This window comes from Thermobia domestica, chromosome 15 (assembly GCF_964235325.1).
Source record: "Thermobia domestica chromosome 15, izTheDome1.hap1.1, whole genome shotgun sequence".
In the NCBI taxonomy this organism is placed as follows: Eukaryota; Metazoa; Arthropoda; class Insecta; order Zygentoma; family Lepismatidae; genus Thermobia; species Thermobia domestica.
The window spans coordinates 4,638,915-4,662,453 of NC_137468.1; the positions used below are offsets into that span (position 1 = coordinate 4,638,915).

The 23,539-nt window shown below is 33.3% G+C and overlaps 1 protein-coding gene across 1 annotated transcript in view; it reads right to left on the reverse strand.

The window, feature by feature from the left end:
* Positions 1-23,539, reverse strand: part of LOC145672005 (phospholipid-transporting ATPase ABCA1-like) — a 378,961-nt gene that overhangs the window by 153,070 nt on the left and 202,352 nt on the right. The window contains exons 18-22 of the mRNA XM_081741187.1: positions 22,054-22,234; positions 15,753-15,884; positions 11,938-12,129; positions 10,983-11,068; positions 4,803-4,996 (exon numbers count right to left, since the gene is read on the reverse strand). Of these exons, the coding sequence (XP_081597313.1) occupies positions 4,803-4,996; positions 10,983-11,068; positions 11,938-12,129; positions 15,753-15,884; positions 22,054-22,234 (785 nt within the window). The remainder of the gene's footprint in view (positions 1-4,802; positions 4,997-10,982; positions 11,069-11,937; positions 12,130-15,752; positions 15,885-22,053; positions 22,235-23,539) is intronic.

Below are 23,539 nucleotides of genomic sequence, written 5' to 3' on the forward strand. Positions count from 1 at the left end.
GTGTTGCCTCTCTATAACAGCAATAATTCAAAAAGAGGGAATTCCATGCATTGTTGTCATGTTACAGCTGTAAATATACAAAAAAGGGAATTTGGGGCACTAAATCTTAAACATTTCCCGCCATCACTTCCCTTTAATATGTACTACGGACGATTGTTATATGTCGTATGAAAGCTTATTTTATTCTGATTCTAACGAGGTATAATTTGTACCAATAGACCAATTAGTGTGCTTATTATTTTAAACCTAAATCTGCGACTTCCTTCATAAATATTGGGTGTTCCGCTATTTTCCAAGATGGCGGATTGAGCACAACTTTTATTTTTGGGAACTTTGTATATTTTGAGTTCTAAAGGTATACACAATGTTTGTACAAAGTCCCTTGTTTGCATGACTTTTTTTCTAAACCTTCACTTTTGAACCTATAATGACTGGACTCATCGGAAATATGAGTTAATCACGTCGCTCAAAGAGGTTCTTTGGTTTTTCATGTCACATTAGGTCAGGGGCTTTCTAGGGTTGTCCAAAACAATTGAACTGACTGTGAGACAAGATATATTTTCTTTTGAGTTTTGTTCTTGTGCGGTTGCTTGGTGCTACGTTTTCCTCGCGGTACGAAAAAAATATTTTTTAGCGTAGAAAAGTATATTTTATTGTCTGTTTTGGTGTGTGTGCGCTAAAAATGGAATGCAGCAAAGGAGGAAATTGTTTACTGATGGCGAGCAAGTTCAAGAGTTTGTATTTATGGACGAAAGTAGTGATGAAGAAATATTGACAGAAGAGGATAGAGCAGATACTGATGAAATACGAACACTGAGTGATTTGGGGGAGGGGGGAGGTGAGAGACCAAGTGGTTTACAACCTATATGGCGTGCAACCTGGTGCCCGCGCGTTCCTCGCCATAAACCAGAAGTACATTTCTTTACTGTTTCCGAAATTATATTAGACAAAAATGCCCCTGTCAACATCACAACAAATTTCTCTGCATAATCCATCTTTTCTCTGCTCTTTGATAAACGTTTGATAGAGTTATTAGTGACGGAAACAAATCGATTTTATGCATAATACCTTGCTAGGCGTTCGAAACACTGGCACAAGAAATCAAAAAGTGTTCATTGCGGTATATGCGTTATCAAAAAAAAAGAAGGAAGAAATCATATTATAAGTGTAAGGAATGCCATGTATCGCTGTGTGCTGATCCTTGCTTTGAAATTTACCACACCAAGTCAAACTTTTAGATATTGTGGAGTTCGCAACAAGATATATCCTTTGAAAATGTTCAGAAAACGATATTATGTGGTGAGCACATCGAATGTTTTCTGTGAAATTAGAATATTTGTGATTGTCTAATATATATTTAATAATATGCTTGATATGCATATATTCATGTATTATAAGCTAGTTTTTGTTCCATCCAAATACATTTGTAATTAGCTGAGTTACATATATTTAAACGGAACACTGTGTTTTGTGTTTGTAAACTCGTTTTTAAAAAAATCCCCGCAGAAAGTGGTTTACTGCTGGATTTAAATGTCGGATACAAAGGGTTCGAGGTAGGAGCTAACCTTTTATTATAGCCAGAAATAACAGTAATTTTATCCAGTCATACCCAGGAACAGTAAACTTTAGTTTAAGTATCTTTGTTTTTAGAAGTTCTTACAGCTACACGATTAAACATATGATCTCTCAGAACAAGGTATAACGTTTATTTCTTAATCTCAAACGCTCAGAACCGTGGGACGTAAACTTAAAGATTTCATTTCATTTTTTTCAAACGCTCAGATATTAAGAATGAGAACTGGGATCACATGAGACTAATAGGAAGGGTTATTTATCTTTGAAACGCATACATATCATCATCAACAATCGTCGATCCATTGCTGGATTAAGGTCTCTTCAATATTTTTTGACAACCATCTATCTTGGATAATTCATTTCTAAGATATTCGGAGGGCTACCTAATTTCATCATACCACTTTGTATTCAGATGCTGTGTAAGTCTCTACTTGTCACTTGTGGTATCCAGTAAAAAATTTTCTTTTGTCTACCATGTGCGGTTTGTTTCCTCAGAGTTATATCTATCTATCTATTATCTATCTTTAAAAAATTAGAATAACACAACTATCCAGTTCTAACCGACATGCCTCCTTGAAAAGACATTTGAAAATATACTATTCCTGCCCTCCCTTGAACTAGTAGTATTGTTACCATCATAGCAAGGTTATACGTAACTGACATGTTATTAGGATCACGCAGTGAAACTTTAAGATTATGCTGTGCTGTTAGTATGTACGCACGTCCGTTACTGCGCATGATAACTCTTGCGACTGATGCAAGTTTTTTAAAACTCCATTTTCTGCAATAGATAGTTTTTTAGAGCGATTATTTCCTTCCACTTCGTTAAGGGACTTAATCCGTTCACAACTTAACGGATAACGGCCAAGGGCGCTCATGTTGTGGTTTCCAAGGGGGAGCAGTATAAGCAACGTTTCAAATATAGTTTCAAATTTTGCTGTAACTAATGTAAAAATTCTATTGGGTTTTCGATATTCCCAAGTACAATTTCCTCTTAGGGGAGCAAGCGCCCCACCTTGGCCCCCTGATTAGCGTCCTTGATAACGGCGACTTTAACAATGTCTATTGTAACGTAATTGAAAAAAGTTTTGATTCAGAATAGAGATGGAAACATTGATGATGATCATTGTCTCTACTTGGCATGGTGCTGCCACCTATGAACTTACGTTGCTTTGAGTGACCTATCGAACTTTGTAATATTGCAAGGTAATGGCAACTGTTAACATCTACAGTAATTGTGGTTGTGTAAAGAATAGTGTCTCATATTAAGTGTCGTGACGATGAATTAGTTAAAGTGATAAATGAGTAGGTTTGTATAAGGAACCAGGATCAAATCCTAGTGTGCGATTAATATTCACTCTTTCTAATTTTTTCTTTTATTTATTTATTTTATTTTTTGACATCATTAGATCGAACGCTGTGGTGAGTATTGGTCGCCCACTTGGGATATGACCCTGACTACTATTATATTTAATATTGTTAATATTTGTGGTAATTGGTTTAGTAGCCTAATACGAACTAACTTTTTGCTTCAAAACTTGAACTTGAAAATTAATCTAAATTACTTATTGCATGGTGAAATTTCATATTAATGTTTGATCACCTTCCGACATTCAAACCGTGATTTAATGGAACACTATGTTAAAGGAATCATTTCACTCTAGTTTGTTATAAATACATGTGTTATTAGTTTATTGGTCTGTTATAATAAATGATATGTCTGTTGAAATTGATTCCTTCCATTATACAAATCTAAAACCCTTTCACCTAAGTCTGAATTCCGTAACCACTCGGAAATGCAGTGTAGAGGAAAGTGGGTGAATACCGCGCAGGAGGGTAATACCGCGCATCAACGTTTCTCTATGATATCACAGAGCATGATATTTATAATGGCGAGTGACAGGTAGCGAACAAAAAGTGAAACAATACAACATATAACAGTTGGCTGTACGCGCTATAATAACTGCGCAGTACATGTTGAAAGACAAAGTGAGAAGGTGCTTATAATTTGAGCAGTGATGTTAAAACGTTGTGTGTTGGATGTGTTTTGAAGAAGAACGAAATTATGTAGCTAACGTACGTAGGATACTTTGTTCTTTTAAAATATAAAACTACACAACAATATTAGCATGTTCTATTTACAATTACTTTTTGTGTGTGAATGTGCATATGGGGTAATGGCGCGCAATGTATTCCATTAGTGCGCGGATTTCCCTCTCATTGCTTTTTAGGGTACAAAATATACTCAAAATTTTCTTCCTTTCTTATTTTTGCAGATACCGAGAAAGTATTTAAAGAAAACTAAACGCAAAAACTGGACAGAAGAAACATTGTAAAAGCAGACTTAACAATAGTTTGTTAATATTTGGAGTAGACCCTATTTCAAATTTTACTTCAAGTATTTTATTTCAAGTAGAGTATTTGTAGAGTATTTGTAGAGTAAAGTTTATTGTCTCTGTTTTCATTATTTCAAGTTTGTAGTACGTAGTAGATTATTAAGTACATAAACATATGTCTTGTTTCTATGTTACATTGGATTATTTAATAGTAGAAAATTATCTGCGCACTATTACCCTACGGGGGTGGTGAATACCGCGCATTTGCCTCACTCACTTTTTCGTTTATTTTTTCATGATATAATGCAGTTGCCATAATATCTTATACACACGTTTAAAGTTAAAGGATGTGATTATATGTTCCTAAGTTCTTAGTAATTTTCATCCCAAAATGTCTGCGTAATTCGTGATTAAACCTTAAGTGCGCGGTATTCAACCACTTTCCTCTACTTGTCGTTTCTTTGACATGATTGCTACACTATCTATAGTCCAAACAATATATAGGCAAATTATTTGAACTCTAGTTTTTGCTATAGATATAGCTATTATCTTGACTCAGCGCACAAAAGAATGCACTTCGTTATGAGTTAGAGATTTAGAACTATGGAAAAGGAAAATATTCCTGGATTCTGAAACGATTAAACAATGTAGATTTGTTTGTGTATTCTGTAACTGGCTACGATTATTTCTCAGTTACAAAGAAATAACACAGAACTATGGTGTATATAAGGCTACAGGTATCAATTAAGGTGGCTTGTATCCAAGAGTTATTTGAGCTACAATGCCAAAATACTTCCCTAATACACGCTATAATTTATGGAATGATCGATAATATTTTTACCGCAGTTTCCGGCACTCGTTTAAATCATCTTACCCTATTTTCCACTTTACCTCCGCTTGAAGAGTTTCATTCTCGAGAGCCAATGGAGACTTGACAATGGTAAGACGATATCCAGATCCAAATATTGATTTGAGATATATGCTTGACCCACAACATAATAATTGGCCACTATCAATTATAGCAATCCTATCTCCAAGAATATCTGCTTCGTCCATGAAGTGCGTAGTGAGGATTATTGTGTGCCCTGAAAACAAAATAAATATATTTTACACGTAACCTTAGATTAGATTAGTGTTTTATTTTCTCTGTAAGGTTTTTCTTTCAAGCAATAAGCTTCTTCAAGTAGATTATCAGATTGGTTTAAATATTTATAGTATAAAAAGTAGTTTCGTAAAAAAGTGTACTCGTATTATAATCGCAACAAGTTCTCTACACTTGAAAAATAAGTTTATTTCATACCACGTAGGATTATGCCATCTCTCTCTCTCTCCCACTGCTTGGTTTGTCAACATCAGACGTATATAGGGAATAAGTATTAGTAATTCATTATGCTATTGTTCGATTTGGTTGATCCTGAAATTAGCTGCTAATATTTTCACCACGCTAATATTTTCACTGGGTATTCAAATCAATATGAGTATATTTTCCGTCACCACCAGAAGAAGGTTCGATAAAGATTGGGAAAAACATCTTTAAATTGGTACGTTTTACATTATCGAAAATTTTCAAAGTGCATTTAATATTTTATGCTGGATACTTCTATTTTTTCACTAAAATTAACTCAAACACTTGGGGTATATTCGATCTAACACAATATTCAAACAATTTTATACTTCACATATAATAGTATTGAATCTGTTACAATAAAATTTTAAAATATTGAAGTAAAATTATACGAGGAATATCAAAAAGTAAGTTTACAAGGCACATTTGACTACAATCATATTGTTTGTTGTACATAAACCAATGCTACAGTCAACATTTTATTTTTCAACATATTCGCTAAGACGATTAAGGCATTTGTCTAATCGTGAGACGAGCTTATCCATGCCGCTTTCGTAAAATGGGAGGCCCTTACAGTGAAACCAGAGTTGCGCGGCTGGTTTGACATCTTCGTCTTCTGAGGATTGTACAGTATATTAAGATAATCGTACATCTCGATTTTTAAACCATATCACAACACTGTTTCCTTCATGACATTAACAAAGTGATCTTAAACTCAATTAAAAGAGTTTGGTGTCCCTAATTAGCCAGTTGCAAGTAAATTAACAAAAAGAAGCAATTTTTTTCATTAAAAAATTTTTCTTATTGGCAGAGAAGACTTTGAATTTACGCAATTATGTTAGCATTACAAGAAAAACAAAAAAATTGAGATAGGTATTGAGTTTCATAAAATGTTCCTTATGCAATGTATATGTCAGGGAACACACAATAAACAGTCATGATTAAGTTGTAACCAAGTGGTATAATGTCTAATTGATAATCGGAAAATGATTGAAAGAATGGTTGCTGAAAGAAATTAATGGTATATATATTATATTGTTTAAGTATGATAGTAGTATTGTAAGTTATACTAGAATTTCTATGATTTGGTAATTGATGTAGAATTGGTTCATGTACTTCAATGGTACTTATACTGTATATGTGTATCTATTGCTGCATAAACGTTCATTGGTTGTCAGTACCTTGGAATTCCTAGTTGCTATAATATACAAATTAAAGCTAAGATTATGACTGCAATTTTGCAGAGGAAAAGAACTAAATTAAGGTATTATTTCTATCACGTTTCATGGTATATACATTACATAACTAATCTTTTACGGAACTATATATATATATATATCAATTGGCTAAGGATAGAAGTCAGTGGAGAGCTTTTGTGAACGAGGCATTGAACCTCCGGGTTCCATAGGCCATATAGTTATATATATATATATATATATATATATATATATATATATATATATATATATATATATATATATATATATATATATCTTTACTTTGGAAGAAACGAAACATATATATTAGAAGGTACAAAACTTTTATGTTTGTTTGTTTCTTCTAATGCTGGCACAATTACTATAAGAAGTTCAGCGCCTTCTATGTCGATAGACTACCTCTACCATTTCCATTGCTATTTCTGTGCGAGCGGTCCCGGGTTCGATTTCCAGTTGAGGGGAAAAGTGTAAAAATTATTTCAGGCTAGCTATCTTGAGTGAGATTTTTCTTGGGTTTTCCTCAGGATGGTATCTAACATATAGGACCCGACCGATTCCTTCCTTTCCCAATCCTTTCTTCCTTCCCTTTCCTCTGATAGTGTGCTCACCGATAGACGTCATCCCTCATATACGTAACGGGCTAAATAGCCTTAGATGCTGACAGCCCAGAAATCTAATTTCTAATCCTAATCTATTGCTATTACTATTCCAGATAACTTTTATATCTTTACTCTTAAACACACACTGGTATTTTGTAAAAATAAAATAGATTGAACTTCTTATAGAGAAGTTTTTGAATTGAGGATCGGAATGATGACAAGCATAATGTATTAAAAAATTTCCTTTTTAGCTTTCAGAACTTCCCGATATGCTCAGCACGAGGATTCAATAATAATAATAATAATAATAATAATAATAATAATAATAATAATAATAATAATAATAATAATAATAATAATAATAATAATAATAATAATAATATAATATGCCTGTTGTTCTGTATGGTTGCGAAACATGGTCGCTTACTCGGAAGGAAGAACATAGATTGAAAGTATTTGAGAACAAAATCCTGAGACGAATATTCAAACCTAAGAGAAACGTGAATGGGAAATGACGGAAACTTCATAACGAGAAACTACATAATTTATACCATTTGCCCAACATTGTAAGGGTCATCAAGTCTAGGAGGCTTAGGTTGACAGGTCATGTAGCCAGGATGGAAGAAAGTAGGAACGCTTTCAAAGTCTTACCTAGAAGACCAACTGGAAAACGACCTGTAAGAATACCTAGTCGCAAGATGGGAGGACAATATTAAGATGGATCTCGCAGAGATTGGAATACAAAGTAGAAACTGAATCCAATTGGCTAAAGATAGAAGTCAGTGGAGAGTTTTTGTGAACGCGGCATTTAACCTCCGGGTTCCATAGTCCATACAGTTAGTTAGTTAGTTAGTTATAATAATAACTTTATTGTTATTACGAACAGCTCATAGGCAAACATACAGCAGTATGTTAAAACCATTATATAATTATTTTAAACAGACCAGAAAATGTATAATATAGAATGACTATTAAGACCTTCATCAGAGGGTTAATATATTAGAATTATAAGGTGCAAACTGATATATAAAACAAAAATTTAAGAAACAGTCAATTTAATAATATACCATTAACAGAACTATACACATTAAAGTCTATTCAACTAGCATTTAAAAGAATGAATCTACCTATTAAAAAATAAATTTAAAATTGCACATCCAACATGCAAAAGTCTTGGTCACTTATTGTCATATTTTCACATAAAAAAATGGTTCTTTAAATAAAAGATTATAACATAAAAATATACTGAGAATACACAATAACAATAAAATGAAGATTGGCAGCTCGAACCCTTGTTACAAAGTTAAAATAATTTAATTTTTGTAAGAATTGCTCTTTTATTTCTCTTAACATACGTTCATTTTAAATTGTAAGACATTGTCACTCCAAGACATAATAATAATAATAATAATAATAATAATAATAATAATAATAATAATAATAATAATAATAATATGATTAATGATGATAATGATGATGAATTAAATTAAGCTTTAATTGCACTCTTTAATTGCACCATTTCTCCTATAAATCTAATTAGTGGCGATATAATGTTCCAAAACTTTCTTACTATATTTTAATAGCTATGTACAAAAAAAAAGTCTTACGTAGAACATTCATAAAGAACAATCACAATGCAATCGAGTTTCTTTAAAAGGGCATCAGTGCACAGAATGAAACCTTTGGAATACTACCAAGAAACGTTCCTTTAACAAAAATCATAATATTTTGATTGCTAATGTAGCCATATAAAATGCCTACCTCAGCTAATAAAGCCATTTTTATAATATTTCAGTATCTCCAAGACAATAGTTTTGAAAATATTTTTTTAAAAAGTGAATGTTCCACAAAATTGGACTGATAGCTTTTTAACAAAGCTCGTTGGAATTTCAGTTTCAAGAAAAAGAATTTTCAGTTCCAAAATTAGTTTTACGGAAAACTTTTCAAGACAAGTTTTATTTCTAGACACAGAAATCAACACAAGACTGTTATCTAATCCTAAGAATTATACGACTTATCCAATGAGTAATAATAATTTGAGAAAAATTTTCTTTAAAGAAAGTGATGTTTAAAAAAGTCTACGTCGACAAAGTTCCCATCACAAGATAAGAAGAATGACGAAATCACACTAATTACAGTGAAACCTGTGTATGTTGGCCACCATCGTTTCCCTTGAAAAGTGGGCAACACTTACAGAAAATAAGTGTGATCGGTGTATTTTTAGAATAGAATTTCTAGTGTAAAATTTTAATAAACAATGGCACGACAGCTACTTTTAAATAATGTATATACAGTAATCATAACAATATACAGTAACCATACTATACATTCATGCTGGTTCATTCTAGACGTATTTCTTTTATTCTTTTAGGTACATATGGACATTGTAATTTTGTAGTTAACTGCCTCTTGTTAATGAGCTACAAGTGTTTCCCTTGTAGCAAAAGGTGTTTTGAGAAAATCTTAAGAGAATTTATATCTCAAAACCCCCGCTACCTTTCGACAAGCAGTTAAGTGCTAATACTTGACAATTGAGATAGCTTTAACCTTGAGAATTTTCAAGAATTACTAAAGCTCCCCATTGTTAAAAAGATCCGATATAGCTAATGGTTTTACCGAAACAGACAGGGTAAACCAATACGTACAACCATTTCCTAAATTTCTATGTGTTTTCTCTTATTCACATCTTCCTTCACCATCTCTTTATCAGGGTAATGTTCTGGCCATTGACACCTCCAAGAACAAATCGTGGGAATCCATGGTTTCTTTGTCTCCAGTCACAAATACAGAACATCTACCTCTTATATGGGAAAACAAGAGTTAAGAAAAATAATAAAACGGTATTTTGCGTGGCCAAAATACGCAGGTAAATTTATCATTATCATCATAGGGTAAACATTGCTTCAATGCGGCCAACTTCCAAAATAGACAGATGGCCAACTTACAGACTAATAAATAACAAATGTCTTATGGGAAAATGCAGGTTCAAGAGGAATCAGGCCAAGATGAGTAGGTGGCCAACTTAGAGAGGTGACCAAGTTGACAGGTTTTACTTTAATAAGAAGATCGGAAAGGATCACATAAATTAATCTCAAATGAGTTCTACTTGTTATGTTCAGGATTTATCACAATGACAGCTTCCTATCATATGAAATCAATTTAACAGTGAAACTTAAGCTGTCACACTGAAGAAAAGGGAAATATGCTTTGAAATTGTTTGGGAAATTTAATCTTTATAGACGTTCTAGGTAAGGTATGTTATATATATATATATATATATATATATATATATATATATATATATATATATATATATATATATATATAGTATATCAAAAGTTCGTGGACATAGGCCAACTCCGTTATGACTGAAGATACGAAAAACCGGGAATAGATAAGAGTAGTTAAAAATCGGTGATTTTCAATCTAAATTGGAGGATTTTTTTTCAATTGGACTATTCGGTTAGGCCCCACACTGGTATGTTAAATGAAAAACCAAAAGGAAACCAGTTCAACAGGCAGTTCCCTTTAGGTCCTAACTTTGCGATAATACAACATTGTCGGAAAATGGGTTCCAAGTATTCTAAGTTGCCTCACATGACAATCTGTACGTGTCCCGTATTATTTTAGCATACCATTACGTTTCGCCCAAATAAGTCTGCTGAACTGTAAGCGTTGCTTCTTCATTTAACATAGAGGAAATTACCAGTGTGAAGCCCAACTGGCTAGTGCGAATGGTAAAACTACACCATTTTAGATTTAAAACTACGTATTTCCAACTACTTTCTTCTCATTCCATTGTTCGATATCTTTACTTACAACGAAGTTGGCCTCTGACCTGGACTTTTGATACAGCCGCTATATTATATATATCTGAAGGTAATGGTGCGTGTTAGGAATTGTATCTAACCTTTTTTGTATTTAAGAAGTAGTTCCCATATTGATCTCCGGGCGTGAGGATCCACACCTGCAGTTGGTTCATCTAAAATAACCACTCTAAAAGAGAAAAGAAACAAATCAAATTAGAAAAATATAAGTTTTATTTTGACAGAAACTAGTTATTTATTACCCTCGGAATATGTGTTCATGGTTTTATCAATAATACGTATATTACATCCTTCAGAGTTCAACTAATGTTGAAAATTGTTGTACAATTATTGTGATATAATCTTAATGCACAGTCAGTGTGTTTGAAACGTAAGTTGAAATAAAATAAATAAATCACGAATGGGACATTTTAATTACAAAGTTTATTTAAAATGTATACACTCTTTGGCAAACAGAGAAGAAATATTCCAACTGGTACTTTCTTTCAGTCCATGTTTTGTATGTTTTTTGTCGATTCGTTTAATCTTCATGACCAGAATGCATGCATGCAATTTAGTTGGAAAATTTTAAGAATGAGCAAGTTATTACGTGATACATGTCATAAAGCAACTATTAGCAAATAAACTGTCCATCTGCAAATAAGCAAATTCATCCATTACATCAATAGAAACACATATATGGTTTATGACTTATTATATACTATATTGTTATACTTTATACGTACTAGTTAACAATAAAATTTACATTCTGATATCACCAATGAGCACATAAGTTTTGAGGTTCAACTAACTTATTTATGTTGTAAAAGCGTATTGCCGCTAGGCCATTATACCAGTATAATTCAGTTTTAAATGTATCCATAGGTAAATGATGCATGTAGATTGGTAACATGTTCATAAATGTTATAATTACACTAAAATAAGTTTCTTTAATTTTAGATGATCTACAGTATAATTTATCAATTTGTATGCCAGATCTAGTATTATATGCATGTATATGTTGTCTACAAATCATAGTGGAAACGTTCATGACATTACCTTGAACCACCAATAAATGCACATCCAATAGATAACTTCCTCTTCATTCCACCGGAAAGAGATTTAGACACCGTGTCACGTTTGTCAGGAAGTCCCAAATTATTTACCATCAAGTCTATGTCCGATGAGATAGCTTCCTTATCGTTACCCTTCAAGTAAGCATAAAACATAAGATGCTCTTCCACAGTTAAGCTGCAATGATTGAGACAGTAATTGTAAATATTGTGATGTAAAATTTCAATGCAATGTTTTCTTTACGTAAATTAAAATAATTTAAATATTTATAGGTAGTATTTTTATTTCTAAAAAATCGTTAGTAATTTTGACTATACTATATAATGAAAATGATTATATACTTTGAAGTGAGGCGTAAAAATCAGATAAAAGGTTAAAGACTGACGACCCGCTCGGGAGAGTAATGCTCTCGGAAGTACGTTTCTTCGCGCGTTACTCTAGCCAGCTGTTTTACGCGCTATTCTAGCCAGCTGTTTTACGCGCTATCCTAGCCCGTTGTTTTAAGTTGGTCACAACATTTATATCATGGAGTACAAGGGGATAAAAAACGAGCCCTGCGGGGCTTCCAACCCGTTCCTACTAATACTACTACTTATCTGCACAAAAGTAAGTAAATCACTTTTCGTGTATTATTTTCATCTTATTTTAATTGAAAAAGTGTTATAAAAATATTTTTAAAAAAATATCTTGGGTCGGGTTTGAAATCACGCCAGAAGATAATTTGGTCACTAGCATAAAGCGCTAGCCCACTCGGCCACGAAGACCGACAGCAGTAATCGTTTAATTTCTGTTATTTGAATGCAATGTGGCAAAAAAAAATGGATAATGCCAACCAATCAGAACTGTGTTTTTCGTTCCTACTTTCGGGAGCATTACTCTCCTGAGCTAGTCCTAAAGACTGTTGTTCGGTTAGAAAATACACAGAATGACACAACAATCACCTACTTGAGGAAAAGTGCTTCTATTTGGTTGCATTAGTCAGAAAGAAGAAGAAGGAGACACAGAAATATATGATTTACTGCATTATTTAACAGGTTGACTGCCAAGGTGATTCGAGGGTACTGATCCCAGGAGGCCATAAATTTCTTCTGATCTTTGGCTCGAATATGGATAGTTATATCATATTTTTGTCGCGATATTTTGTTTCTACCGAAAATGTACCAATGGGAGCCGAGCACCATATGTGATGCTCATGGTCTCACAGTAATTTGTGACAATGAGAATCATATATGATGCTCAAGAACTTGGATAGGTTAGTAATTTGTGATATCATACATGAGCATCATATATGGTGTGTTCATGGCCCCACAGAGAAATAAGGTGAACACCACATATGATACTCATGGCAGTCAAACTGTAGTGAATCTATTATGGTTGATTTGACTGTAAATAATCCATCTGCGAGGGTAAGTCAAAAATTGCGTGCAATTTTGACGTAACTCTTCTTATATTGACCTCCGTCCTCGTTTATTTTATTGTTATACTGTTGTGGTGATGCTATGAAAGTTTGATCCTAATTCCTCCATTTGTCTTCCTTTTGTTGCAGATGGCCGCTTCCTTAGAAGGTTGCACCAAAAAGGAACAACGAGCAATAGTCGGAAGATATATCAGGGGTCTTACTAAAAATAATACAAAATTTACTATTTTTCTTTTGCTTGTTTATTCATCAGTGAAAGGAGATAATGAAATGCAAGTCACCACAATCATAGATAATGCTATTCTACAACAGAAAATATGAACCTGAAGAAAGTTCAGTGTTGCCATCCATAGAAATTACAGTGTTGCCTGAAAAACAATTTCCCTAAAATCTAAGTTAAGGCAGCGAGTAGAAGAAAAAACTCAACTGCATTTGTTTGCGTATCATATTGTTTTGGTTTCCTGTGAACTACTTTTTAAATAATAGTTGTATTTAGTTTGTAATAAACAAAATAGTTTTAACATACAGTTATTAAAACTAAATAATAATGTTAATTAAAAAGTAGTTCACAAGAAACCAAAACAATATGATACGTAATCAAAGGCAGTTTAGTTCATTCCTCTACTCGCTGTCTTAACTTAGATTTTAGGGAAATTGTTTTTCTTGCAACACTGTAATTTCTATGGATTGCAACACTGAATATTCATCAGGTTCATATTTTCTGTTGTAGAATAGCGTTATCTATGATTGTGGTAACTTGCATTTCATTATCTCCTTTCACTGATGAATAATCAAACAAAAGAAAATGGTAAATTTCGTATTATTTTTAGTAAGGCAGGCTTTTAACGATGAAGTCTTTTGAGAAGAATAGGAATCATGAAAACAAAAGTGGACTGGACTGAATGTAAAAGAAACCTGTAGATGCTGTCGCCGCACTAAACGAATGCAATGAAAATATTTTCCCAAATATAAAAATACTACTCAAACACTAGGTGTACTTCCTGTTCATACAGTTTTAGCTGAACAAAGCATTTCAAAACTGAAATGAATTAAAACATATGAACAAAATGGAGCAAATGAAAATAAGTTGAATAGATTTCCTTTACTTTCTTGTTCATAGAGACTTGACTACATATCACTAACGATCATGTCATTCAACATTTTGAAGGATCTGGGAACGCAAGAGTTTCACAATTCGTTGCGTAAAATTTGGGTAAAAGTCACAAACCTTTTCTTCATAATATTAATATTTTCTTTACTAGTATATTCCTACTGCAACATTAAAATAATTAATTATGAAAATTTCACCAAATTCTTGGTTGCTAACATAGAAATAAGAGATTAAGAGATGAAAAGAAAGGCCTTCTGGTTCATTACTTAAATATTGTATAGGTAAAATTTATGTAACCTCTAGTAATTTATGTAACTTTTAAATATGATATTTGTACTTCATAGAAAAAAGTTTTTAAAAATGGAATTAGTACAAAAGTACTTTTTTGTAACATAGGCCTGTGTCGATGTTTTCTTAACAGTTATAGGCCCAAATATACGAAATATTTTCTTGCTCAGACGGCATCATTTGTTAGATCAAAGATTTTTTTTAGCGCATTATAATAAAAGATTTTATTAACTTCCCTCAAATAGTCGATTGGTTGTAATCATGCGCTAAACATGGGTAGCCACTGTAGTGCTAAGTACAATTACATAGGTGGCCGATGTCCTGTCAGTTAGGGAGACCTGAATGATCTTTCTCTCCAGATACTCCCCAGAGTGTCGAGAAAAATTAGGGGTTACGTCTAATATGGAAAGCCTCTGTTTCCAATCATTTATATCATCTACAGATAGCTAAGTTCTCACGACTTATAGCTGAAGAAATTCTGCGGAGCTACCCAAACTCCTGCAGCCACAAATATATGCTTAAGTTCGAAGTGACTTAGTTACACAATAGGCGTTCGCTGTCGTCCAGACAGAGTGTGGGCACACCAGAAACAGACTAAAGTCTATTCACAATTGATTCATTAAAAAAAAAACAGTACTATTGATGTTGTTTGAGAATCATCGAACTACTAACAGCATTCCATTTACAAAGACTCTATGAGAATGGTGGGATTGAAGCTTCAAACTAACATCATCATGTTAGTTAACTAACATTATCAAGACATGCAGTTTGTTTCGAAAAGGGTGATGTGTACGAGATGTTCTTAAATGCGTTTCCACAACTGTACATTTTTCCTACAAAAGTTCTTCTCCATGATCAATTCGAACGTATAGATTTTTATAAAAGAATTATTATCAGTTAAACTGAAGTTGTTCAAGGATTATTACGACTAAAGCAAGATTATTTAATCTAAGTTAGAAGATAGCTATTTATAAAAGAACTTACTTGTCAAAGAGAACGTTATGCTGCGGACATATTCCAAGATTCCTTCTAATAACTACCATGTCTCGTAAAATATCCAATCCATATATTAATGCTGTTCCATACGTTGGGGGGAAGAGCCCTGTCAAGATAGATCTGCAAGAGAGAAATACAATGTACATACACTCTTTGTGCATCCATACTTATTTATTTTATTAATGTGTAAGTCAAATTTCGTGCATATTGCTATGTACCTATTGTTGATTAATAGGTTGTCCCAGGAATTTTCAAACATGGTGCACAAAGCTCGTCTTCAATAACTTAGTATTTCATACAAAATTTACGTCTGATACTATACTCCTTAAGGGGGCAGACCACTAAAAAATATACAAAAGCTAACCATTTTTCTTTTGCTCGTTTTTCGTAAGTGAAAAGAGATAATGAAGTGTAACTTATCACAATAATAGATAATGTTATTCTACACCCGAAAATACGAATCAAAAGAATTTTCAGTGCTGCAATCAGTGGCGGTTTCTCTTAATGTTTGCATGTTTATATAAATCTCCTTCCAATATTTTCATTTTTTATTTATGCTAAATCACTTTTCGTTTTATTGTCAACATCATCTTTCCTTAAACAAGTGAGTTTGAAACGGGATTGGCTAATAGCTATCTGCTTGGGAGTTTGACAAACTCCCCAGCTGGGCTACTGCGAGGGTTGCGAGGTGCGAGGATCCTTATAGTGCCTCATAGGAATCTATATGTTTGAAGAGCAAGCAGGTCTACCAACAAAAACAACTTTTCCAAAACAAAACGCTTTCAAACTGGAAATTTTCCACCGTCCATTCCCCTGTAGTATTGGTTGTTCTAGCCTGAAGGGGAATGATCGGCTTCTCCAAGTTGTACACAGAGGAGAAAAATAACCTTGCGCCTTGACTAAATGCAAGATTGTCAAGTGGTCATAACTATTGGTTCCGTCAACCAAGTAAGGTTAAGGCAGCTATGGAGACAGTAAAGGCGACCCCGTGAAAAGTGAAGGCAAATTGAGGGTGTCAATAGTTAATACACTCGTGTTTGAATGAATAGAAATTGGCAGCATAGAGAGAATGTTTTCCTTTTCATATGCGTGTGGGTGAATGAGAGAGTTGGAAAGCAATTTTATAGTAAAAGATGGTTAATGAGGGGAAGGGGTGAGATTTTAAAGGAGATTGCAATCCCTGTCCTCAACTCGACTGACCAATGTCCAATGTACTTTCCTCTTCCGTCTACTATCACCCACGTCTTTGACTTTAAATAGGGGCTAGCACCCCTCTCACTAAAAGGCCTTTGAGGGGGAGTATTTGGATGGTTTCTTTTGGTGCAAAATAAATCACATCGGAAACAATCATCTATTGGTAGTCGGATGGGAGTATGTTCACGATCAAATTGTCGAATCTGTTCGTACTTCGTAGTGTTCTGTGTGTGCGTGTGCCGGTCTTTGTTGTTCATTGGAATGGTTGTTGTAATTGCATAATTATTTATCTGTCTCTGATATACGAGAAGTGACAATGAATTCTGCAACGTCTCTGTTGGATGAACCGTTTTCGGAAAGAACTTTAGAAGCAAAGCTACTTGTAAAAAGCATCGGAGGACCGATTCCGACTCTCAATATAACGCAAGTAATTAGAAGTCAAAAACGAACATTTACAAGAAAGTTTAATCTCAACTTGTACGAATATCATAAGTGGTTATGTTCATGTGAAATTAAAAATGCTTTGTTTTATTTTCCGTGTTTGTAGTTCGGAGCGGGGAAGGATGCATAGAGTAAAAAAAGTGTTGTGGATATCCCGCATCTACACAACAAAATTTTAAAAAATTGAAAATTCGTCTGCTCATATAAAACATGTTAATCTCACTGTGTTGGGAAATGTGAATATGCTGCTCAACTAGATGCTGGTTATAGGCGGTCCATTGAGAATCACAATCAAAAAGTGACGCAAAACAGGTACGTGCTCAACATAATCATCAATTTGGTTTTGTGGCGTGTTGAAACTGGTTTTAAGAGGACATGATGAAACATACTCTTCTTCAAATCCATGCGTATTCACTGGATTAATTAATTTCAGCACTGAAGTTGACAGCGCTCTCAAGAGTCATTTAGAAAACGCAACAATTTTTAAGGGTACGTCACAAATCACACTAAATGAGCTTCTCCATTGCATGCTTGAAGTATGCCAAGAAGAAATCGCTATTATTATTATTATTATTATTATTATTATTATTATTATTATTATTATTATTATTATTATTATTATTATTATTATTATTATTATTATTTATAATAATAGTAAAACGAGGACATATATTGTGCACCACCTAAAATTCAAAGCACGAGCCGCCACTAGTTGCAATCCATAGAAAGTTATAAAAATTACACTTTCTGTTTCTTACAAAATAAATACAGGTATTATTTAAAAATAGTTAACAAGGAACCAAGACAACATAATAAGTCATCAATTACGGTTGAGTTCATTTTTCTACCTAGGTAGTCGCTGCCTTAACTTACATGTTTTGGTAATTCATATTCTGGTCACACTGTGACTTCTATGAATGACAACACTGAAAATTCTGTTGATTTGTATTTTTGGGTGTAGAATAACATTATCTATTATTGTGGTAAGTTACATTTCATTATCTCTTTTCACTAACGAAAAACAAGCAAAAGAAAAATGATTAGCTTTTGTATAATTTTTAGTAGTCAATCCCCTTAATTCATTGATTGTGGTTTAACGAGGCATCAGCGGCTAGGCTATTTGTCGCCGTTACGATAAGACCATTGACCGACGCATACTGAACATTAAAAACTAAAAACAAAACTTCTGAAAAATTATAGTTCAGAAGTTCAATAAATTAAAACATGAAAGCAAAAAGAACTGTAAAAATTAAAACAAAGGTCCCGAAAATACTCAAAAAATTAAAAACGAAACAATAAATATGTAACAGAAAAAGTTCAAAAACAATATTAATAATGGTAATATAAAAGAAAACTGAAAAATAAACACACTGCTGAACAAGACTGCACTTATTTAATATAAAAACACATTTACACGTGACGTTTCGATCTTCTAGTCAAGATCCTCATCAGACGTACACTGAGTGATACAAAAAATTACTCAAGTATATATACACAATTCATCTCCCTATCTGCTCTCTCATTGGCGCGTTCAAACAGCCAATCAGAAGCGTGGAAATCTATCTGAACTGACCAATGGGACAACATAACATTTTACCAGAAAGAAACAACAAGGAGCAAGCAACCATTGAATACATTAATTCATATACATATTTCTGTATTTATCAATAATATTTCTCCATTCTTTATTAATGGTGATACCTTTGGTCCAATTCATTAAGTTTACATCCCCTTCCTTTTCTATCCACCAGGCCTCTTTCCACTTTCTCAGCCACAATCTTTTTTCCCCTTCCAGTACAATAACTTCTTCCCAGTTAACATCATGTCCCTTTTCTTTTACATGTTTAAAGATTGCGTTAGTTTCTCTGCCATATTTCACATCACTTTTATGTTGTTTAATTCTTTCTTTCAATAATTTCCCCGTCTCACCAATATATTTCATATCGCAATCCTTACAATTTATACAATAAATGACACCTTTCTGATCTCTCTTTTCTTTTTTCTTCCCTTTGCTTTTGACCATGTCCAACAACGTTCTGCTACCTTTTCTATACACTTTGACTCCTTGCTTTCTTAACATCTTCTTTAAAATCTCGGTATCTTCTCCTAACCCTATAATGCCTTTCCATACCCCCTCATTGTCCTCCCCACTTTTACCTTTCCCCGAGACCACAGATGCTTTAACGATATCCCGTTTACTATAACCATTCTCATAGAGCTGTCTTTTAAAGATTTCCACATTCTCTTCTACATTTTTGTTACAAATTTTGGAAATTCTTTCTAACATATTTCTTATGAAATTAACTTTTGTACTTCTATCTACATTACTTCTCTTATTACAATAAATACCAGCACTACATTCTTTTTGATACCATTGAGTCTTAATGCTCTTCCCTTCCTTACTCATTAAAATGTCAAGATAACATAATACACCTCCCTGCTCTGTCTCTAGTTCTAATTCTATTCCCTTCTCCTTATCTTCAATACTGGCAACGAACTCTATCAACTCCTCTTTTGATCCTTCCCATATCCCAAAACAATCATCAACGTATCTACATAAAAATCGAATCTTTTCTTTCCCCTTTTCTATCACATCCTTCTCCCACACATTCATAATGATATCAGACAATACCGGACTTATCTTAGATCCTATACTTAAACCATCCTTAATCTTATATATGTCATTCTTAACTTTACAGAAACCAAACTCCCATATTAAGTTGAGGGCTTTTCTAACTTTCTCCCATGTAAAAGAAAAGGGACATGATGTTAACTGGGAAGAAGTTATTGTACTGGAAGGGGAAAAAAGATTGTGGCAGAGAAAGTGGAAAGAGGCCTGGTGGATAGAAAAGGAAGGGGATGTAAACTTAATGAATTGGACCAAAGGTATCACCATTAATAAAGAATGGAGAAATATTATTGATAAATACAGAAATATGTATATGAATTAATGTATTCAATGGATGCTTGCTCCTTGTTGTTTCTTTCTGGTAAAATGTTATGTTGTCCCATTGGTCAGTTCAGATAGATTTCCACGCTTCTGATTGGCTGTTTGAACGCGCCAATGAGAGAGCAGATAGGGAGATGAATTGTGTATATATACTTGAGTAATTTTTTGTATCACTCAGTGTACGTCTGATGAGGATCTTGGCTAGAAGATCGAAACGTCACGTGTAAATGTGTTTTTATATTAAATAAGTGCAGTCTTGTTCAGCAGTGTGTTTATTTTTCTGATTTCATTCGCAAGACGTTGACTATGTTTGTGTGTCAGTTTAAAAGAAAACTGTACCAAGAATTTTAGGATCAGAAGCCACAACATTTTTGAACCGCCCCTAAATCTAGTTTCCGTATTTTCTACGGAATAAGCACATTATACTGAGTTAAGTGATAGTTTGGGTTTGGCTACATTATATGTAGTCTCCAGATATAAAGTATACTAGAAAATTTTTGGTTCAAATATATTGAATTTTTTGATCTAAAAATGAAAAAAAAAAATGGAATTTTGAGTTTTACGTCGCACGGTTATGCCGGTTAGGCTAAAGGAGACGGTGATGATGAGAAGTGAATGAAATGGTGGAATGAAGAAAGTGGGAGGAAACGGCTGAACCCGGACAAAACCCACGAGCACGGTGTTTGTCCACCACAAAGTCCACACGGCGCGAGCTGGGATCGAATCAGGGACCTCCAGCAACTGAGGTGAACGCTCTACCACTGAGCCACCGCGCCCCCTCCGAAAAGGAAAACCTTACACAATGTTAACTACTCAAATCTCATGAATAAAGGTGAAAATGTGATCAGTAAATACTATATTATCACCTGAAGTGTAATTATAATTTTAGTCAGTCCTAAAGTTCTCTGAGATCTATGTGTTCTGGACATGATATAAGACATGTAGCTAAACCCAATACTCAGTGGGACGATTTGGTTTTCACAACGCGGAAGGATAGCGCCATGCACTGAATGCCAATATCTGAGATAAGAAGGTTCTATGTGCCAGCGAGTCAGGGTCACTTCATCTGGGCGGCAAGTACGTGATTATGTCTTCCAATTGCACAAAATAGAGTTATTGAATGAAGATTAATTTCATTATTGCATTTCTGACAGACTGATGATTTGAAGGATGGCCCGGGGGAAATCTCCCACTCCTGACCATTTAATCCTTCATCATTACCGGAAATCACTATCGGGCTCAACCTAGGTTGCCAATACTTTTGCCGTATTTGTTTCACCTTTCGTTTATTCAAAGACACCTTTGTTCCCTAGCAAAAATCTTCTGAAAGTATCACTGCTGATAGAAAGCTTAACACATGTTACAGAAACATACTGTATCTGCACATTGGCGGACTTATATTTTCATTGAAAGATACTGTAGAAAGTGAAAGTGTCAGTATCAACTACTACGTGCCTTAATTATCTCTGTAAAAAGTAACATCATTTCTAACAATTAATACTAGAGGATTATTATTACTGTTCAAAATTAATATTATTAATACTGAATCCGGAAGTGGAGATACAATATTAACAACCGGTTCGGGCGGGTGAATTACACTATTAAGTGCCGAATATGCATCTCCCAAAATTTTTCTGAGTAAGATTTTGCCAAGCATGATTTAGTAGTTAAGCAAGTGAAATAGTAATATACAATTTCACATACATTGTTGTTGTTTTTCCTGCTCCATTTTCTCCTAGAAATGATGTAATCTGATCTTCATAAAAATTCAATGTTAAATTATTAACTGCTATTTTTCTATTCTTGTAAACTTTCGTCAAATGATCTATTCGAACACCTAGAGTTAGGTCCTTCGGTTCGGCTTCAAAGTTTATGTCATTCAACTCTGTAATCAACAAAAATTCCTAATTAATACCATATATTCATTTTCGTAAAATATGCAAACTATCAATGTACTATATTATAATATATCACAGGTTTCTGTTTTAAAAATTCTATATGAAATCTGATTTAATTTACCTAATTAGTAAGATAGACAAATGGCATAAAATTGATCATGTTTATGAAACTCGAACCGAAACACAAAATCATCTATTCACAATAAGAACAATTAGATTTTCAACAAAAGCATCTATTCACAATAAGAACAACTAGATCTTTAATAAAAGCATCTATTCACAATAAGAACAACTACATCTTTAACAAAAGCATTTATTCACAATAGGAACCACAACATCTGTTCACAATAAGAACAACTACATGTTTAATAAAGGATCTATTCACAGTAGAAACAACTAGATCTTTAACAAAAGCATTTATTCACAATAGGAACAACTAGATCTTTAACAAAAGCATCTATTCACAACAGGAAAGACTACATCTTTAGCAAAAGCATTATTCACAACAGGAACAATTACATCTGTAACAAAAGCATCTATTCTTAATAGAAACAACTAGATCTCTAACAAAACAATCTATTCACAATAGGTACAACTACATCTTTAACAAAAGCATCTATTCAAAACAGGAACAACTACATCTATTCACAATAAGAACAACAACATTTTTAACAAAAGCAACTATTCACAAGAGGAACAACTACATATATTCACAATAAGAACAACTACATCTTTAACAAAAGCATCTATTCACAACAGGAACAACTACATCTTCAACAGAAGCATCTATTCACAATACGAACAACTAGATCTTTAACGAAAGGATCTATTCACAATAGGAACAACTAGATCTTAACAAAAGGATCTATTCACAATAGGAACAACTAGATTTTTAACAAAAGGATCTATTCACAATAGGAACAACTAGATCTTTAATAAAAGGATGTATTCACAATAGGAACAACTAGATTTTTAACAAAAGGATCTATTCACAATAGGAACAACTAGATCTTTAATAAAAGGATGTATTCACAACAGGAACAACTAGATTTTTAACAAAAGGATCTATTCACAATAGGAACAACTAGATCTTTAACAAAAGGATCTATTCACAATAGGAACAACTAGATCTTTAACAAAAGGATCTATTTACAATAGGAACAACTAGATCTTTAACAAAAGGATCTATTCACAATAGGAACAACTAGATCTTTAACAAAAGGATCTATTCACAATAGGAACAACTAGATCTTTAATAAAAGGATGTATTCACAATAGGAACAACTAGATTT